Below are 19,858 nucleotides of genomic sequence, written 5' to 3'. Positions count from 1 at the left end.
GCTTTTTAATCATTGTTCTGAATCGTTGTGTCAGGGCTTTTTTTTCCATTTGCATTTGCTTAACTCAGAGTGAACATTGTCAGTTGATTGAACTAATTCTGATCAGCTGTTCTGGAATCAAAAACTCAGGATTAATCGGCCCAGACTTCAGGGTCAGAGTCAAAGTTGGTTTACATATTAAAACAAAATGTCTCAAAGAGAAACAGCTGAGAGTTTAATCAGCTGACAGGGAGATGGTTGCTGGTTCACACTTAATATTTCTGCCAAAGTACCTCTCAGCAACAAGGTCTAAATGAAGACAGTGGACAGACTCTCTGATTCAGAGTGTAATTTATTTTGAAAGATTAACATACAGGAAGTTGAAAACAGCGTGATAAGCAGTCTCACGTCTCAATAAAAAAATGAATAAGGGATCAATATCTCACTAGAAAATAAAAAGTTTCACAGAATCACACAATAACATGATCATTGATCAACAAGCAGGGAGGGGCCAAGAGGTGGGACTAATACGGTCTGGTTAATCGGGGGGGGGGGGGGCATGTCAGTCAGTATACAGGGGGTGGAACTACACCTCTGCAGCTACAGTTTCTATTTACACACAGTTGACTCCTCAGGGGTTTAACTGCGCAGTTAGCTTCCATTTTTTTGACATTTATGTAAGTTTTAAAGTTTGGAGTTGAAAGTTTGTAGAGACGAACGTCACAGCAGCTCGCCTGCACCGACACATTCAGTTCACTTAAACCTTTGAACTCTCATCAGCCAACAGGAAGGATTGTCCTCTACAACATTTGACTTTTCTTTTCACAACATTTTTACAAACATTAGTTTTTTTAAAGTTTACTTTTGTCAGTTTTTATAAAAGATTTATGACAGCAGGTAAACTGTTCCCAGGTCAGTTTATTGGTGGATAAGAAAACATTCAAACTAATTAATTACAGACACTCAGTTTTCACATTGGAACAAATATTTAAAAAACTGGACACAAAGAAGATAAAATTATAATTTTGGGCTCAAAAATGTGAATTTAATAGTTAAATACATTTCATCAGAACTTCAGGGTTAGTTTAATTTCTTCATCTACATGTAATAATGTGTATTTCGTCACATTTACAGAAATCTGATCTGATGATGAGTCATGATTACGGTGACAGTCGGGATCAACAGTAATACAGATGGTGTGGATCAGTTTGGGACCTGTCTAATATCTGATCTCTGATTTCTCAGTCACCAGTAGAAGTTTGCCTCCATCGTATATTGACAGTAGTCTGTCACCTGATTGGTCAAGATATCTGAAGAGTTAAACTGTCCAATGAAAAACTGTTACCGGACTTCCTCAGAGCTCTTTCCTTTACATCACTTCCTGTGGCGAGACGTCCTCATTGGCCGATTACTGTGCTAGACTAGCCGACTACTCTGCACAAAGCCTACAAGATAGACAGAGGCAGGCAGACAGACAGACAGACAGACAGACAGGCAGATATGTTAGAGCTGGTATAGTGAGACAGGAGGTCAGACTGCTGCCGACCGTCTGCAGCACAAACACTAACAACTTCACTAAAACTACACTCAGTATTGCAATACTGCTGCTACTAGTTTTATTAATGCTAATAATCATGCTTATGCCAGTGTTTAATAGTAATGACAATAAAAATGAGGTTATTGGAGATAAACAGTTTTCTGACATCACAGATAGAAAATCTGTTGCTGTAGCTGAACTTTATTAGTTTGTGTTCAAATGGACAGAAATCAGGTCTCTCTTTAAAATTAATCTTGAACACTAGTTTCTTGTTCTCTGATTTAAATAATGGGAAACTGAATACATTTGACTTTTGAAGGAAACAATACAGCTCAAGTTGTCACCTTGGACTGAGATTGACATTTTTCACTTTCGACATTTCACAGGCCAAATAATGAATTGATTAATTTATAATGAAAATAATTGTGAGATAGAGTTAGTAGGCAATGATGTGAAATAAAAAGATGGAGGGAAGCTGAAAAAAGACATGAAGCATGAGCATGAGTCGACTGAATGAATAAATGGGACTGATGTGAACATTAAGATGTTTCATGGTTTATAGAATAAATAACTGATTTCATAAATGTTTCATATGTGCTCAGCATCAGGTGATCCAGTTAATGAGGCCTGACCCACCTGTATAAACACTGCAAGCAGGTCTCTACCTCAGTGTCACACAGTTAGGTTCAGCTTGGTTTGTTATTGATTAATCACAATAATTGATATTTTGCCACGTATTGTATTGCTGAATTGGTCATTTATTGTCTGAGTGAAAACACTTTAATCATCACCATCAGTGTTTAAATGCTGGTGTCATAGTGGAGAAGTCAATCTGTGGCTCCTCAATAAGCCTTCATCGCTGACACAGTTTCATATGTTTAATGTGTTTGGGCACTGATGGTGTAACTGTTGGAAATACAACAACCAGTAATCAGAGACCAAATCTACAACTTAACATTCATAATGGAGATCTCAGTTTTCTGACATGAATGAAACAGATTCAGGTTCATGAGAAAATATTTGTCTGAGCTGATCTCTCTCACACCTCTGACATGTCTTCACATCTCTCACATCTATAACATCTCCAACCTCTCTGACATCTCTAAAATCCTTATTATCTCACACATATAACATTTCTAACATGGCTGATGTGTTGTTTGACCTGATGAACTGATACACGATCAGTTACTGGTTCCAGATATCACTGAGCAGATCTGACTGTAGATCAGCATTACTGACATTTGACAGCCGTAAAAAAGTAAGTCTGTTTGTGAAAAGTAGGACGTTTTTCCAACAGTATTTGAATCCTGTGAACTCATTGGCACATTTCAATAAAGCACATAAGGTGTGGGCTGAATGGATAGTTAAGCTTGACATCCAGGATGGACTCTGCAGCTACAGATACTGATCTCTTAGACAAACAGAAGCAGAAGATCCAGATCTATACAATAAAAACAAGCTGTGTCACATAACCAGATTAAAAAAAAATACACAATACAACAAATTCATACTGAAGTACTCAGGAAATTGAACTTGGTAAGTTTGACTCTAGAGTCCAAACTTGGGAGGACAGTCTCAAAATCTCCACCATTGATGCTGGTTGATTTGAAACAGATGCTGGGTACTACTCTAAATTTAGCTCCTAAAGTATCCTGAGACCTCTTATGGTCCATTGGATTGAACTGGTCTGGAAGTGACTCTGGGTGTGAACTGTAGTCTAACTCATGACATTTCAAAAAGATTGAGAAAGAACCACTGCCTGTCTAAGGACAGTTGAATCAAGGGCAGCTGCCTTGATTGTAGAAACTTGAAAACATTTCACCTCTCACCCAAGGCGCTTCTTCAGGTCTAATTGACTGGTGGGGAGTCTCAGTTGTTTAACATCTGTGGAGTTGCCACCACAGTAGTTGAAACCACTTGGGTCGTTAGTGCTCCTGACTGTGTAACGGCACTCTGAGTCACCTGAGGCCAACTGTGAACATGTGTTAAATCTGCTGTGAAGGAATGAGGGGACAGCAGAGACTGAATGGTGTCACAGACCTTCTCCTTCAGGGATGGCTTCTCTGTTTTTATGTAATATCACTCCTCTTTCAAACCATTTGTCCTCTCTGTCCAAAATATGTATGTTGTTGTCCACCAGTGAGTATCCCTTATCTTTTAGGTGGAGGTGAACTACTGAGTCTTGACCTGAGGAGCTGGCCCTCCTGTGCTGAGTCATGCTTTTGTTTAGTGGTTGTTCAGTTTCTGCGATATAGAAGTCTGTGCTTTCCTCTCTGTATTGGACTGATTGCTTTTCTTGTGGAAAAAGCAGAAAAATAGTGAAACCATCCCTCAACAGAGGAGGAGGTCTAAGACAACACTTATCCCCCAGTGCTGTCTTTTCATCCCTTCTGAGGATATTTAATAACCACTCACAGTTGGCCTCGTGTGATAACTCTAACGGCTGTCAAGTACACAGCCAGGAGCGCGAACGACACCAGTGGTATCAATGACTTCAACAACAGCCCTACACAGGGTAAATACCTGGGACTCCCCAACAGTTGGTTTAAACTGAAGAAGCAACTTGGCTGAGAGGCGAAACATTTTCATGTTTCTACAACCAAGTACAGTTGCCCTAGATTCAACCCTCCTTGGTTAACCATGATCGAGAATCTTCACAGACATCTACTGCCTGTCATTAAAGACAGAAATTATCTTAAGCATCCCACAGTGCACTGCACACCGGTCACTGTTCAGAGCATCTAGTCATGAGCATGTGAGCATGTGAGCATGTGACCAGGTGTTTCAGGAGCACCTAAGTGCATCAGTCTGGTCTCTGCAGAAGGTGTGAGGAGGCAGGTTCAGCTCTCTGACAGACATACCTCTGTAGGCCATGCCCCCATGGAGACAGAGCCTGAGATCAGACACACCTGCCTTACAGGTGTACAGCTGTGTCACACAGGTAGTTTTCCTCAGAAAACAAATAACAGCATGAAAACCTCAGCACACAGACAGGCAGAGCACACATAGATACAGACAAGCTGCTGTTAACCACATCAACCAATGTCTTGACATTCACAGGTCAAAGCTCAAAGTTCACAGATGTCATCAGGTGGGAAGGATTACTTGAGGTTTACATAAGAAAGGTCAAAGTTCATCTGGAGGTCAAAGACCATCATCTGTACGTGTTTGACAAGAGGTCACCTACTGTCACATAGAGGTCATTCAACAGTCAAAATGAGGTCAGATTCAGGTCATTAAAAGGTTATATTATGGTCAGCTGTAGATCATATGTAGGTCATGTGTAGAACTTCATGTGTAGGTCATTTGAAGGTCAAATTTAGGTGATGTGAAGGTCAAATGTAGGTCATGGCACCTTTGGCACTGCTGTCCAGGAAGACTTTGATGTAGGAGGTGGGGACATATCCCTCCTCCTCAAGGTTCCTCCGTACTCTGGTCCAGCCATCACCTTTGTCCTCTTCCACTACAGAAAGTAGTTCTCCCTCCACCATTGACAGCGTGCCTTCATTCTGACCTGCAGAAGATCAACAGCAACAGGTTCACACCACAGAGAACCAGAGTGGAACCCAGTCAAACCAGAAGACAACTCAGCATGTGGTCCGGGTAATCAAAATGCCTTAGGGCCAAATATCGAATCATTTTTATACCACAATTGTGTAAAGTAGGTTTTTAGAATGATTCTTAAAAAGAATTAGACTACTTTCTCTAGTAAAAACACACAGGTGGAGGGAGGTTGTGGTTTGTGTTGATGAACTTGAACTTGACTTTCAGATAATTAACTGATTCAATGTCCTACAACCCTTAGTTGTGTTAGGATTTGCTTTTTGTCTTCTCCTAGTGTTATTGGTCTGTTTGTCTCCCCTGTTCTGTCTGAGACTGGGCGTGTCTTCCTCGTGCTCAGCTGGCCATGTCTGATTACCTGCAACACCTGAGATGTGTTAGAGCCTTAATGCTGGCAGTATTTAGGGGAGGCTTTCTGGACTCGTGGCTGCCAGTTTGTCCTGATCTCAACTGTGTGGTCATCCTATCTTCCATGTGAGCACTTGAGAAAAGAAAAACTTTGAAAGCCGTGCTTCTAAGATTTCGTCCAGGATTTTCCTGTGGATTATTTTGTTGTATTTTTGGACTCCATGCTTATCCGTGCTGTTTCAGTGTTTTCAGCCCCGCTCTGCGTGCCTCTCTGCCTCAGTTCTCCAGTATAGTTTCTTTGCTATTTCCACTCAGTTTGAGTGCACTTTTGGTTTTCCTTTTTGTAAATAAATTGAATTGTTTGTTTCTGGCAATTGTCTTTGTATTGGTCTGCTAATTTGAGTCCTGAAATTATTACTAATTAAGGCTAGTCCTTAACAAGGTGCTGTTGCTACATCAGACAAGCTTCACAAAAAGCACTCTTATTGGACACTGTCCCTATGCTCTCATTGGATACTGTTCCTGCCCTGTCAATAGACCCTGTCTGTGCATTTGTTGGATACAGTCCCCCAACTATAAGCACATCTAGTTTTTGGCAATCAGAAAATCAAACATGTATCATCTGGGACAACTCACAATGAGGTGAAGAGTCATCTCCGTCAGCCGTCTTGATAGATATGAATGCTGATTCCATACCAGCTCTAGGGTTTTACTCTCAATCAAAGAAATCTGTTTGATACAGGCATAGTGTAGTAAAACTCTTGTAATCTGCATTAAAACTAATGGTTACCCCGGATGAGATCACTGTGTGCCTGTATGTGAGGTGATGTACTGACAGTAGGAGCTAGTGCAGTAAAATAACATCATAGTACCTTGGAATGGGTAAAGGGACTTGCAGGTGCCAATACTTGGTAATGGTTCTTCATCATCAAAGTCATCATCAAACTCTGAACTACGAGACTTAAAGTGGAGCTCTGCACTGTGGTCCTCAGTGTAGCTGCCATCAGGGCTGAGGAGAGAGAGAGAATAATGTTTATAGTCTATAAACAATGAATCTGTATGTTGGAAATTTTTCTCAATAATCAATAATCAGTAATTAGTACCTCTCTCTGCTGGCTGGGCTGCGGTTGTCCAGCTGTTTCAGGCTGCTGCTGCTGCCTGGCGTTGTCACCTGGGAATTTAACCCACAACCTCCACTCTGTCGTCTACTGCTATGATCAGAGAGTCTGCTGTCAGTCTCTGTCAGCCAGGCCTGCACAAACACACCAACAGACATTAACATACACATTAACACATACAGATTAAGTCACAGAATGGGAGACAGCACGAGAATCAGCATCTCTCCAGATTCTGCTCATTTGTAGTTATCTGCTTAGTCTCTTCACTCAGATTTGACTGAAGAGTAATGAGCCAGAGAGAAGTGTGATTTTTATGAAACTACAGTAATTAACTTCCAGTCATTTTTGCAACACCTGCATGCACCTGTCCCTTTCAATTGACTCTCTTTATTCAGTTTGAACAAGAAGAGTGAAGTCAATAGAGCGATCTCTACCAGGTGTATCTGGGGGCATGTGGGTGAAGCAGTTGTTGATCACTTGCAGCCCCTACCAGCTGGTTAAGGGTGAAGAGTCAGCATTCAGTACTGGTATAAAACAGAGCAATCAATACGATAGGGTTTTCAAAAACTGTGAATCACTGCAACCACAAAATGTCCTTCAGCATACAGTGGCAAATGTGCACAAAAATGTAAGTTGACAGGTCCAGCTGCATGCACACACACAGACACACACACAACCAAACACGTGGAGGTGATAAAATGCTGATCGCTGTTACAATCCCAATTCCAAAAGAGTCAGGGCGATGTCGGAAACATCAATAACAACACAATCCATCATTTGCAATCAAACTAAATTTACGATCACTTTCTGAAGTGTTCCTGAGTCCATGTATTAATCTCCTTTATCCAATGATGTGTTCACAAAATGGTGAACCTCGCTTCATCTTCGCTTGTGAACAACTGAGCCTTTCCAGGATGCCCCTTTCATACCCAATCATGATACTATCACCTGTGACCAGTGAGCCTGTTTACCTTACTTTCCTAGTCTTTTGTTGCGCATGTCCCAACACACCATCCCAACTGTTTTGGAATCCGGGTTCTAATAAAGAGTGAAAAATATTAACATGTTTGATAAGAGATTTGTTAGTGCCAGAACAGAACAAAAATGAACTGACTATAGAATCTCTTTAAAAAAAAAAAAAAAAAAAAAAAAAAAAAGATGGCATCACACGAGTGGTAGCTTGTTACAGCAGTTCTGGTCATTTTTCTTTGTCTTAGAGTGCTTTTGTGTTTTTCTCGTGTTTCTTCCGTCACAAGTCTCAGTTGATCATGCATATGTATGGGTGTACAACTGGTAAGACTAGTGATTTGTTTTTACTCTTTCTTGGATTACTTGAAACAACATTGGGAGATCCACTCATTCAGGAGTGGTGGGCTGCCAGCCAACCGGCGCCTGTGGACCCATTTTCTTTTCCGTCACCATTGGTCAGGTGGTGATCTTCATGCATGTTTTTTAGAGGGGGGTTTCATTTTTTATGGAGGATCCCCTAGGTGAACATGGGGAGAACATGCAAACTCCACACAGAAAGGCCCCTTTACTCGAGATAAGGGGCAGCAGGCACCGAAGGCATGGTGGAGGATACGCCCTCAGCGCCCCAGGTGGGAATTGAACCCGGGACCTTCTAGCTGTGACACTGTGCCTACAAAGAAGGTGTAGTGTTTCCCAAACAACAAACCCTGGGTGTCCCTGGAGCTGAAAGCCTTACTGAATAATAAGAGGAGGGTCTTTAGATCAGGGGACAAAGATGAGCTCAGGAGGGTGCACATTGAGCTGAAATGGGAGATACGGAGAGGCAAAGACAGCTACAGGAGGAAGCTGGAGAAACACCTTCAGGGGAACAACACCAGAGAGGTTTGAAGGGGTCTGAAAACCACCTCAGGCCACAGCAGTGATGGGAGAGGGGCCCAGAATCTGGAGACTGGGAATGGGCCAATGAGCTGAACCTGTTTTTCAACAGATTTGATTCTAGCCCCATTCCTTCCCCCATTCACCAGAGCCCAGACCTGACTCCATTACTCCTCCACACTCCCTCCCTCCTCCTCGCAACATTCCTGACACCAGCAGCACCCTCTTCACACCCCCCCTCTGCTCCACTTCACAGACTGCATTCACCTCCTACCACCTAACTCAACAGAAGCCACCCCCCAGTCTCTCCATAACAGCTGATCAGGTGAGGAAGGAGCTCAGGAAGATGAAGGCGAGGAAGGCTATAGGCCCAGATGGCATCAGCTCCAGACTGCTCAGGGACTGTGCAGATCAGCTCTGCAGGTCATCCTGCACATCTTCAATATGAGCCTCAGTCTGGAGAGAGTTCCAGCCCTGTGGAAAACCTCCTGTGTGGTTGCAGTCCCAAAGACATCCCATGGAGCCCAACCACTTCAGGCCAGGAGCCTTCCATCGTCTTCCCAACTGGTGAAGACGATGGAAAGGATCACAGTGAACCCCCTGCGTCACTTCAGAAGCAAGACCCCCTACAGTTTGCATATCGATCAGACACTGGTGTGGAGGATGCAATCATCTACCTGCTTCACAGATCCCTTTCTCAGCCGGATAATACTGGGAGCACAGTGAGGGTCATGTTTTTTGACATCTCTTGTGCTTTCAACACGATCCAACCATCACTGCTTAGGGGAAAGCTGGAAGGAGCTGGAGCAGACTGCCACCCTGCTGCATGCAATTACAATTACAATTATATTTGTAATTGGTCAGCATCCAGGGTTTTTTTGTACATTGAGATTGTGGATGTGCACAAATACAAATATCTTAACCACAAACTGGACTGGACAAACAACACAAATATATATATATATATGTGTGTGTGTGTGTGTGTGTGTGTGTGTGTATATATATATATAGTACAGTGCATCTATGTTGTGTGTGCACTATGTTTAGAAATGTTAATTATAGCATAAACCTGGTTCCTCCTCAGCTCATCTTCCAATTTCTGTAGACTCTGTTTTACTTCCTCCAGTCGAGGCTCCAAACTGCCTGCGTCACCCATCTGAGGACTTCGCTCATACACCTCCCTCATCTTTAACAGAGCATCTCTGAAACAACACACACACACACACACACACAGCATGTAACACAATATTAAATACACAGTACACACAGGAAATAACACAGAAACATAATGCAGAAACATCAGAAGCAAACAATGGAAATGTGATTTTTATTCAGCCTGAACTCATTATATTTCATATTTTCATGTTAGCTTCGTCCAGACAGGGCTCAAATTTTAACTGATTTCCCAGAAAATGGTGACAACAGAACATGACTGAAGGCTTTTTTCCCATCCACACCCATTATGTGAATATGAGTTCATATTCATACGTGGCTGATGTAATAAACAGCTGATGGAGCTAATTCTCGAGTTGCTGCCATTAAACCATTGCAGGGGATGAGGAAACAATAAGATTAAAAGAGCTCCAGTCAAAGGTCAAACAATGGAAACCCGTGTGGAAAGCATAATGGAAATCAGACATTTCTGTTAGTTTCATGTATTAATATGAGGAAGGTTAAAGCCTCCTCATCGCTCCACATACATCTGATGATTTCAGCTGTTCACAGGAAGAGATGAGTGACATTCAAGTCACATGTTTCATTGCCATCATCATTTATTCATTCAATCTGTTCCTGTTTTTATCCATACCACTTTTACACCTCAACCAACAGGAATCACACATTTGCACTTTATTTATATGTCAAGTGTTTTGCAAGTTTTTTTATGGACACACTGGAAACCCATACATAAACAGGGGGATGGAATCTGTTTTGGCAGTTCTGCACAATAGTCTGTGTAAGCCAGAGGTCCTCAACTACATTTGTCTATTTCTTTCAAATCAAAAGCAAAATTTATTGACACCTACATAAAAAAAATGTAAAAATAGCAAATTTCACTTTATTAAGCCTATATGTGATTCTTCAATCATTTCACTTTCAATAACTCCACCTTCAGCAACTCCAACTTAAGCTCAACTGCTTCAAGCACTGCGTTGAGAATCAATAAGCAATAAAAGACATCAAACTGGATTTTGCTGAGAGATAGCTGGGCCCTTTTGCAGTGAGGGAGTAGTGAGTTGTCTGCAGTAGCAGAGCTTCATGGACAGACTCCTGCCTAGTTTGCCTGCATAGTACACATAGCAAGTGTGCATTTAGTGTGTGTGTAAGTGTGTATATGTATGTGTGCAAATGTACTGTATATGTGCGTGTACCTCTGCTCTCTCTCTCTCTGGATCTCTTGGTTGATGTTGTTGATTCTGGTTTGAAGTTTCTTTCGTCTCTGCTCAGGAGGAAGATGACTGCAGTCTGCAGGACCGGACCCCTACAACAAAACACATCTATACATTATAGTATGTCATATTATATCATGTTATACTACATTACAGTTACACACACTGATAACAGTAAATGTGGTATAATGCACATGTATAATTTCACAGAAAGACAGGTGTGTTACTGACCAGTTTGAGTGAGAGCTGTCCAATCAGAGAGGAGCGTGAGGGAAACATGACAACATTAAAAACACAGTTTTGGATTAATATACAGTATATGTGTGTATATGTGTACACATGTATGGGCATACACTCACACACAAATACATATACATGTATACATACACTTGTGTTGATGCATATTAGCATACATACAGTATATATATATGTGTAGACATACTGTATACCTTTGTACAATTGTACACATTGTATATGCATATACGCGTTTACACTGCTGTCCACACCAAGAACAATAAAACAACGATAACAATGTGAGTATCCACACTGATGTGCCAGAAATGGATATGATTTCTCACTTGGAGAAGGTTCAGGAGATGAGGCTCAGAATGAGGGGAGTCCTTTTGATATGGACCTCAAGGATAAGCTGAGGGCCATAACTTCTTTTGAACAAGCTTTCTATTTGAAGCCCCGGTTTTCAGAAGCTCCAGGCACAGCTGAATTGTTGGCTAAATCCTCCAGTAGCTCCAATGCTGGGCTAAGCATGAAGCCTGTTAGCTGCCTGTCAGCCCCAGTGTCCCAGCTATCATCCCAAGCCTCAGCCCCAGTTTCCCAGCCATGTGAACCACAGCCTGCTAGCTTTCAAGATGGCCTGTACAAGAAGAGTGAGGCCCCCAAGGACGTTGAAGGTCCATGTCATCTGGCTCCCTTTTGTCCAGCTCCCTGGTTTCTGCGAGACCTCGCTCCTCCACATGTAGCTCCATGGTATATCCCCAACTGGCAAACTTCACGAAAAGTAGAAAGGAAATGGCGTTCTACCAATTTGGAAGAATTTCATTTCGCCTGGCAAGTCAGTTTTAAAACATACAGGAAAGTCCTCCGCAGTGCCAGGGCAGCCTATTACTCGCACTAATACAGGAAAATAAGAACAATCCCAGGTTTCTCTTCAGCACTGTAGCCAGGCTGACAGAGAGACATAATTCAGTTGAACCATGTATTCCTTTATCTCTGAGCAGTAATGACTTCATGAGCTTCTTTAATGATAAAATTCTTACTATTAGAGACAGAATTCATTGGCTTCTGCCATCAACAGGTACTGTTTTGTCTTCAAACTTGTCATTAAAGAAATTGTCATTAAACCTGCTGCAGTTTTAGACTGTTTTTCACCCGTTGACCTCCACCAACTGATTTCAATAATTTCATCATCAAAATTATCAACCTGTATTTTAGACCCCATCCCAACTAAGCTGCTTAAAGAAGTTTTACCTTTAATTGACTCTTCCTTATTAGACATGATCAATCTGTCTTTATCAACAGGCTACATACCACAGTCCTTTAAAGTAGCTGTAATAAAACCTCTACTTAAAAAGCTGACTTTTGATGCAGGGGTGTTAGCCAACTATAGACCAATATCCAACCTCCCCTTTTTCTCAAAAATTTTTTATTTGAGGATTTCCAGTCAGGATTTAGAGTGCATCATAGCACAGAGACAGCACTGGTTAAAGTTACAAATGACTTTCTAACTGCATCAGATAAAAGACTTGTCTCTGTACTAGTCTTATTAGATCTTAGTGCTACATTCAACACCATTGACCATGGTATCCTATTAGAGACTGGAACACTTCATTGGCATTAAGGGAACTGCACTGAGCTCGTTTAAATCCTACTTTTTCAGATCGCTCTCGGTTTGTTGGACTCCCTTCAATTGCCTACCAGGCAAAGAGGTCAGAGGATGCAGTCAATATGGGACTGAACTACATCCTGCAGCACCTCGACCACCCAGGGACATATGCAAGGATCCTGTTTGTGGACTTCAGCTAAGCATTCAATACCATCACCCCAGAAATCCTCAGTCTAAACTCCCCCCGCTCACTGTGCCAGCCTCCACCTGTCAGTGGATAACAAACTTCCTGATAAATAGGAAGCAGCAGGTGAGGCTGGGGAAAATCACATCCAGCACCTGGACCATCAGCACTGGAGTCCTCCAGGGATGTCTGCTCTCGCCCCTGCTCTTCTGCCTCTGATTTTTTTTTTTTAAATGATACATTTGTAGTTATTGTTATAGTTATCATTGCTGATGTGGTCGGGCTATACGTGTGTGTAGATACATGTGTATATACACTTGTGGGTGTGTGTATACCCCTCTCTTGAGGCTGCGCAGACACTGTTTCCTGGTTCTGGAGCCAGAGGTCATGAGGTCATTTAGCCGCTGTGTGATTGGTTCCCTAGAGGCAGGGGGTGGGGACTGGGGACTGCTGACCACACCCCCTGGTGAGGGCGAGGTTGGGGGTGGAGGAGGAGGCTGCCGAGGGGAGGAGAGGAGGGTCAGCAGCTGGAGAGAGAGAGAGAGAGAGAGAGAGAGAGAGAGAGGCATGGTCAGTACAGCTAGGTGTGTGTGTGTGTGTGTGTGTGTGTGTGTGTGTGTGTGTGTGTGTGTATCTTTTGTTGTGCACCTTGTTTTTTCGTATAAAGGGCCACAGTTTCCTGCTGTGTCTCCGCCCCTCTGTTCGGTTGTCGAGGTAACTGGACTCAGAGATGCTTCTCCTTATGGTGGCACTATAGTCCTCAAACTCAACGTCACCTGGAGGTTCAAAGCCTGATTTGTACACCTCCACCACCTGCCGGGTGTCCTATATGCACACACATACATTAAAAAAAACACACACACAGACTGAAATATGACTTTTGACTTGTATGTCCCTCAGTGACACAATATCATTTTTGTTGGAATTTCACAAACAAATTCTCAACACGGCATCCACTTTCTTTGCTTCCAAAGCATTCAACTGCATGTTGTGGTGTTCCTCAGCAAGTTTGGTTTAGCTGCCAAAAACAGTGACAGCTACCAGGATCTCACTGGCAGCTGCCACAAACAGTGTGGCAGATGTATCATGATGAAAGTTCAAGCTACAGAGGCAGCTGTGGCTCAGATGGTAGAGTGACAAGCACACACACAAGACCCAGACTGATAAGCCTGCCACACAGTGGCAACCTCTGAGCAGTTCGGGATTCGTAACCTTACTCAAGGGCACCTCAGCAGTGCCCAGGAGGAGGACTGGCACCTTTCTAGCAGCCAGTCAGCACTCTATACTGTGGTCTGTGCTGAATTTGAACTGGTCACCCTTTGGTTTCAAAACCAAGTCCCCACAGACTGAGTGTACTGAATATTGCATATAGCCAGGGATGTCTTATTATGCTAGGGTGGTCTCATTATTGTGTGTGTGACACTGTGTTGAAGCATATCAGCAAGGACATGATTTAAAGATGCAGCTGCAGACTGTCTGTTTAGGAATGGCAGATTACAGTCACTCATATCAAGGTGGTCTCACTAAATAATGTACAAAAGATGCTGAGAGAAGAGGAAGTCTTCTTTCAGCCTGAAACACTGTTGAAAGTTGTTTGCACACACTTGCAAGTATGATAATAAATACCAGAATGACATTCTCTTGTTTCTGAGCCCTTTATTACAGATCTTGCCACCACACTAAGCTTTAGGTCTCTAAATAGCAATTCCTCCAGTGTCACTGATAACTGACAAACACAGAACTTTGTTTTGCTTTAATGAAAAATTGTTTGCTGTCTAAAGACCTGATGGACAAAGTCCCCTGAGACTTCCAGAATCTGCATGAGAGTGATGAGCTGGTGTACTTATCCACAGCTAGGAACAACAAAGGATTCTCAAGTTCAGTACTTTATATACGCAGTGTAGTCTCAAAGTATCCAGAGACTTCAGTATCTCAGATCAATCTATGGCCAGCAAACTTCCAAAGAGGAGACTCACCATCCTGGGCTGGATGCTCTCAGCAGCATCTATCATGGCATCCAGACAGCGACTTACAACAGGGAGAACTTTTCTCTCAGCCTCCGCTGATGAACGCATCGCTTCACAGATTCTCTCTATCCGCCGCTCCTCCATATCCTGGATACGCTGCAAACACACAGAAACAGAAATTAATACACTTTGTTAGACTGAGCCTGGTCTACCTGGTATGTAATTGGTAGCACTATGTGGTACTGCTAGTTTACCTGGTATATAACTGGTACCAGTGTGTGGTAGTACTGGTGCTGGTCCTGGTTAAATTGGTTTAAACTGGTAACATAGTCTTTCCTGGATTCATCGGCAGCTTGTTTTTTCTGTTGAGCCGTCTGACGAGCCTGAAACCAGCAAACAAATGAAAACACACTGAGAGATTTCCACCAAATACATCTACCAACACCTTCACAACTCAGCAATTAAGATGTTGTATCTTGTTTGTTCAATCCCAACAACAACAACAACTAATATAAAGAACACAGTTAGTGGTTTTACAGGGAGTTATGTGAAGAGCAAGATCTTGTAGAGCTAGAGCTAGCAGTTTCCCCCTTCCAATCTTCATGCTAAGCTGGCTAACCCCATCATGACTAGCTCTGTGCTGTGTACTGAATACACATCAGACATCATAATGGGAACATCTCACTGTCAAAAAAAAAAAAAAAAAAAAAAAAAAAAGTCAAAATACAGTAAACCTTCAAATACACCCAAAAACATAATCAAGTGAAAAACAGAACAATTGTTTTGGCTGTGCTACATCTGATTGCCCCTGGTAATACACAGTACACAGTACTTCACGGTGTGTCTGATGCTGCTAACACGGATGTTACCACGTTATGTCGGCTCACTATGCCCGCTTTATTTTACTCTTCAATAAACAAGCGTGTTCATCAAGTAAGTGTGATCCTTGACTCACACACAGAAACAGACAAGTTTCTACACCCTGCATGGTCAGTACCTAGTAACAACCACTTTGGTAAGTATCGCAGCTTGTTTTGAATATTTGTAGCCAGCTAATTGTCTTTCAGTTCTTGTTTTGTGGGATTTTCATCCATTCTTCATGCAAAAGCTTTCTAATTCAAATAGAACTGAACTAGAAGCTCATTTTGTATTTCTGTCCGAATCTATGTTAGGAATTATTGTACTATATATAGTTGAGTCAAAGTGTCCCATGATTTTAATTTCATTTTCAATTCAGTTTTATTTGTATAGCGCCACATCACAACTGAAGTTGTCTCAGGACACTTTACATATAGAGCTGGTACAGGCCAAGCTCTTTTATCTACAGAGACCCGACAATTCCCTCATGAGCAAGCATTGAAAAGCAGTCTACAAATGACTAGTTTTATTCTCATCCTTATTCTTCTTTATTGTATATATTTTATGTGTATCTGTATGTTTAACCTGCTCCTGCAACAAAAGAATTTCCCAATTGGGATCAATTAAGCAAAGTCTGAGTCTAATGGTTTACTGTCCAAAATTGTGCCATGTCCAAGTTTCCCCAGGAGGGGGTGTAGTTTGACACGATATCAGAGTTAATTGTTCACACTGAGAATTCTGAAATGATGTATGTAGGGACGTATCTGTGGTAAATATGAATGTTAAAGCCTAGCATCATCTTCACCTTTTCACTTACAAGTTGACTGTCTTCTTGTGCAGTAATTCTATTTCTTCTCTTAATCAAAATTTTTTGAGTGATTGTTATCACAAAGAAAGACAGATTGATGTTGGCTGGCATTTCCACACAGCTCCAACAGCTGTTTCATAAAGAGTATTATCAAGAAGTAACTTCGATCAAGTATAGTTTGTTCTTCTTTACAACGACGGGAACAAGCCAAATCCATGATTTGTGGTGTGAGATATGTAAAATATGAGCAAAGCAGCACATCACAACACAAACAGCCACAAATTCTCTATTCATTTTGAAAAATAGACTCAGTACATTATATATTAATCACAGAAATGTGATAGTCCAGCAATGATGGGGAGAAAATCACCTGAGAAGGGTTTTTTTCATTCTGCCGACGAGCTCAATATATATATATAGATATATCTATATATATCACTTACACTGACTATATATATATGTGTGTGTGTGTGTGTGTGTGTGTGTGTGTATATATACATAAACACACACACACACATATATATACAGTCCTCTATACAGAAATCCATCATCAGCCAGCAGGAAGGAGTTAATGACTTCAGACACAGCAGCTGAGTTTATACTAAATGTATGAAAGGAGCTTACCTTCAGAGAGCAGCGCTGAGACAGTCAGAGAGAGACAGGCAAGCAGGCAGACAGACAGACAGACAAGAGTTAGTTAAATATTAGCACCGATGTTGAATCAAAACATAAACTTCGCTCTCTGATGTGTTGATGAAATCACGTGACAGACATTTTTCCTCAGTTCTTCTTCAGGCAGTGTTGTTGATTGTGACACAACAGAGTCATGTGAATCTAACGACTGTCACATGGCAGCCAGGTGTCACTTAAATGGTATATGTCGGCTGTGGCTCAGGAGGTAGAGCGGTCGTCCATCGATCAGGAGGTCGGTGGTTCGATCTCTGGCCTTGGCAGTCCACATGCTGAAGTATCCTTGGGCAAGATACTGAACACCAAAAACTGCCCCTGATGCTGAGCCATTGTTGTGTGAATGTACGTCGCTTTGGATAGAGCGTCTGTAAGTGATTTACAGGAACACTTTTTCCTTTTTGCCTTGATGAGAACAAACGGCTTGTTCCAGAGTAATTTTCGCGTAGCTTTAGCTGCTGTTAGAGAGGAAACTGTGACCGTATTAACAGACAGTCAGTGGATATCCCCACAGACTGCTCTCTGACAGTTACACTGTGGGAGGAGGAATGGTTACAGGCAAGTTACACATTCTGAACATCTGGACAGAAAGAGTCTCCAACCTCCTCCAGCAGTGGTTTCAACAATCAGGTTTTAATCCATCTTGAACACTTCTTGGATGTATTTACACTGAACTGTTTAGAGATCTGATTCACCCGAGAAACATGAAGTGACTCACACTAAGCTGAGGATCTAAAGAGTCCAGCTGCCTTTGACTCATAAGCATCAGGTATTAAATAAGTGAAATAAACATCATCACTTCATCTTGTCTCCAGTCAGTTTGTGGACATGCGTGTTGATTGTATTGATTGTTATCAGCTGCTTCACTCATACTTCACAAACGTTAGCTCAGCCACAGCTGTGTGGTTATCAGCTTGCTAAATGCTCACTAAAACCCCTGCAGATGATCCAGAATGTGGCGGCTCGTCTGTTCTTCAACAAGCCCAAATAGCACATGTCACTCCGTTGTTCATGTCCCTCCACTGGCTCCCAGCTGCTCCGACATCAAGTATAAGTCCTTGATGTTCGACTATAAAACTGCCACCAAAACCACTCCGACCGACCTGAACCCCCTCATTCAGGTTTATGTTCCCTCCTGCTCACTACGCTCTGCCCAGGAATGGTACAGCCAGCTCAAAAAGACCCTAAGTCGCTAGCCAGACTCTCTAGGAAAAAATTAAAGACCAAGCTCTTTACTGAACACCTTCTTTCTTAAAAAAAAAAAAAAAGAACTATGCACTCTAAGCATCACCTCGTAGCACTGCCTCGTAGCACATTTGTCCAGCTGGACCAGAGATCAGCGTTAGAGGACTGACTCCTGTTGAACCTTGTGATGTATGAAAATCTCATCTGTAAGTTGCTTTGGATAAAAGCATCTGCCAAATGACTGACTGTAACTGTAATCAGCTGACGAATAACTGTCAAATATTATCGTTAGTCATCATATACGTAACAACCTCGCTCGCTGATATTCGTTTCTCCTCCTCCTCCTCCACAACCTTGTCTGATATATTTTTGCTTTAGTTGACTTGAAGCAGAGTGTGGTTATATTTAAAATTAATGTATAATTATCCACCTTCTCTCCATCCGTCTTGTTGTCAAGGTCAATTCTGTCGGAGACATGTTGAGCTCGCTCGGCCTCCTTACAGTCACGCTCAAAACGACGTTTACTCTGAACAACAAAAAGCGACAACAAAACAACAAATCAATAAATTTCTTCTTTTTTTAACTGGTTATGGTCAGTATATTTGATTATTAATTGAAAAGTGTTGTGTCATATTTATTGATGGGTATGGTCCCAAAGTCAGCAGGTGTTGGTGGGAGGGGTCAGAGGTCACTCACAGACTCCAGTTGTTTCCAGGAGCTCTCAATGTGCTGCTGGGCACGGCGGCCATCTTGGAAATGCTGCAACAAAAACTCAAAATAGTTAGCCCTAAACATACTGACAGGTGAACAAGGAAGGAACTTAATGACAGTTCACAAGTATGCTAACCAGCAGTAATTACCAAGTTGCTGCTTCAGATAAAATCATTATTTTAGGGTCAGCAACTGTGCTGAGAGTTAGTAGTAGTTGAAGACGTATCGAAACGAAAGTATTGAAAGTGTCTAAATGAACTGCAAATGTGTATTTGTGTTGTATCATAAATGTGTGTGATGAAGAACAGACACTTCTGAAATATTTCCTCTTGACCCAGAAAGGCTGACAAAGCGTGACTGAGCTTAGCTAGAGCTCAGTGTGCATGCGTGCAGTTACAACCTTTTGTCTGTTTCTTTATTTGCTGCTTTGTGTTTTTATGTGTGTGTTTGTTTGCTTACGAGTTTCCTCTCAGTTTTCAGCTCCTGGGTGTATCTTGTCAGCTCACAAACAATCTGTGAGTTCAGGTTTTCAGCAAGTTCTTCTTTCTGAACTGAAAGTTCATTCAACTGACGAAGAGTCGCAGCAAACGCCAAACACCAGGTGTACCTGTAACAACCAATCAGAAGGTGAACCTGTAACAACCAAATAGACACCAGGTGTACCTGAAGCAACTAATCAGACACCGAGTTAAGTATACAAGTAAAGTTTATTTAGTATAGAGTCTTTCACAAGAAAAAAAGACCAAAAAAAGAAAAAGCATAAAATATAAGCAACAAAGACCTTTACGAAGACACAAAATTACAAACATTAGACCGCACAAATGAGTCTCCAGCTGCCTTTTA

At 41.9% G+C, this 19,858-nt stretch overlaps 1 protein-coding gene across 2 annotated transcripts in view; it reads right to left on the bottom strand.

Moving 5' to 3' along the window:
• Nucleotides 1-313: 313 nt before the first annotated feature.
• The window catches only part of LOC143320498 (formin-binding protein 1-like), a 29,751-nt gene continuing 10,206 nt past the window's right edge, over nt 314-19,858 (bottom strand). Inside the window, exons 4-18 of one of the 2 annotated variants that reach the window (XM_076730202.1) lie at nt 19,475-19,622; nt 19,001-19,063; nt 18,735-18,830; nt 17,057-17,071; nt 15,021-15,149; nt 14,776-14,922; nt 13,448-13,624; nt 13,135-13,326; nt 11,007-11,021; nt 10,758-10,867; nt 9,458-9,590; nt 6,529-6,677; nt 6,298-6,434; nt 4,872-5,030; nt 314-1,424 (exon numbers count right to left, since the gene is read on the bottom strand). In XM_076730202.1, coding sequence (XP_076586317.1) covers nt 1,396-1,424; nt 4,872-5,030; nt 6,298-6,434; nt 6,529-6,677; nt 9,458-9,590; nt 10,758-10,867; nt 11,007-11,021; nt 13,135-13,326; nt 13,448-13,624; nt 14,776-14,922; nt 15,021-15,149; nt 17,057-17,071; nt 18,735-18,830; nt 19,001-19,063; nt 19,475-19,622 — 1,699 coding nt within the window. In that variant the 3' untranslated portion in view covers nt 314-1,395. Of the gene's footprint in view, nt 1,425-4,715; nt 5,031-6,297; nt 6,435-6,528; nt 6,678-9,457; nt 9,591-10,757; nt 10,868-11,006; nt 11,022-13,134; nt 13,327-13,447; nt 13,625-14,775; nt 14,923-15,020; nt 15,150-17,056; nt 17,072-18,734; nt 18,831-19,000; nt 19,064-19,474; nt 19,623-19,858 lie in introns of those variants that run through there. The other variant, XM_076730203.1, reaches the window with a different exon arrangement.

This window comes from Chaetodon auriga, chromosome 5 (assembly GCF_051107435.1).
Source record: "Chaetodon auriga isolate fChaAug3 chromosome 5, fChaAug3.hap1, whole genome shotgun sequence".
Classification (NCBI taxonomy): Eukaryota; Metazoa; Chordata; class Actinopteri; order Chaetodontiformes; family Chaetodontidae; genus Chaetodon; species Chaetodon auriga.
This window is presented reverse-complemented; position numbering and strand designations above follow the sequence as displayed.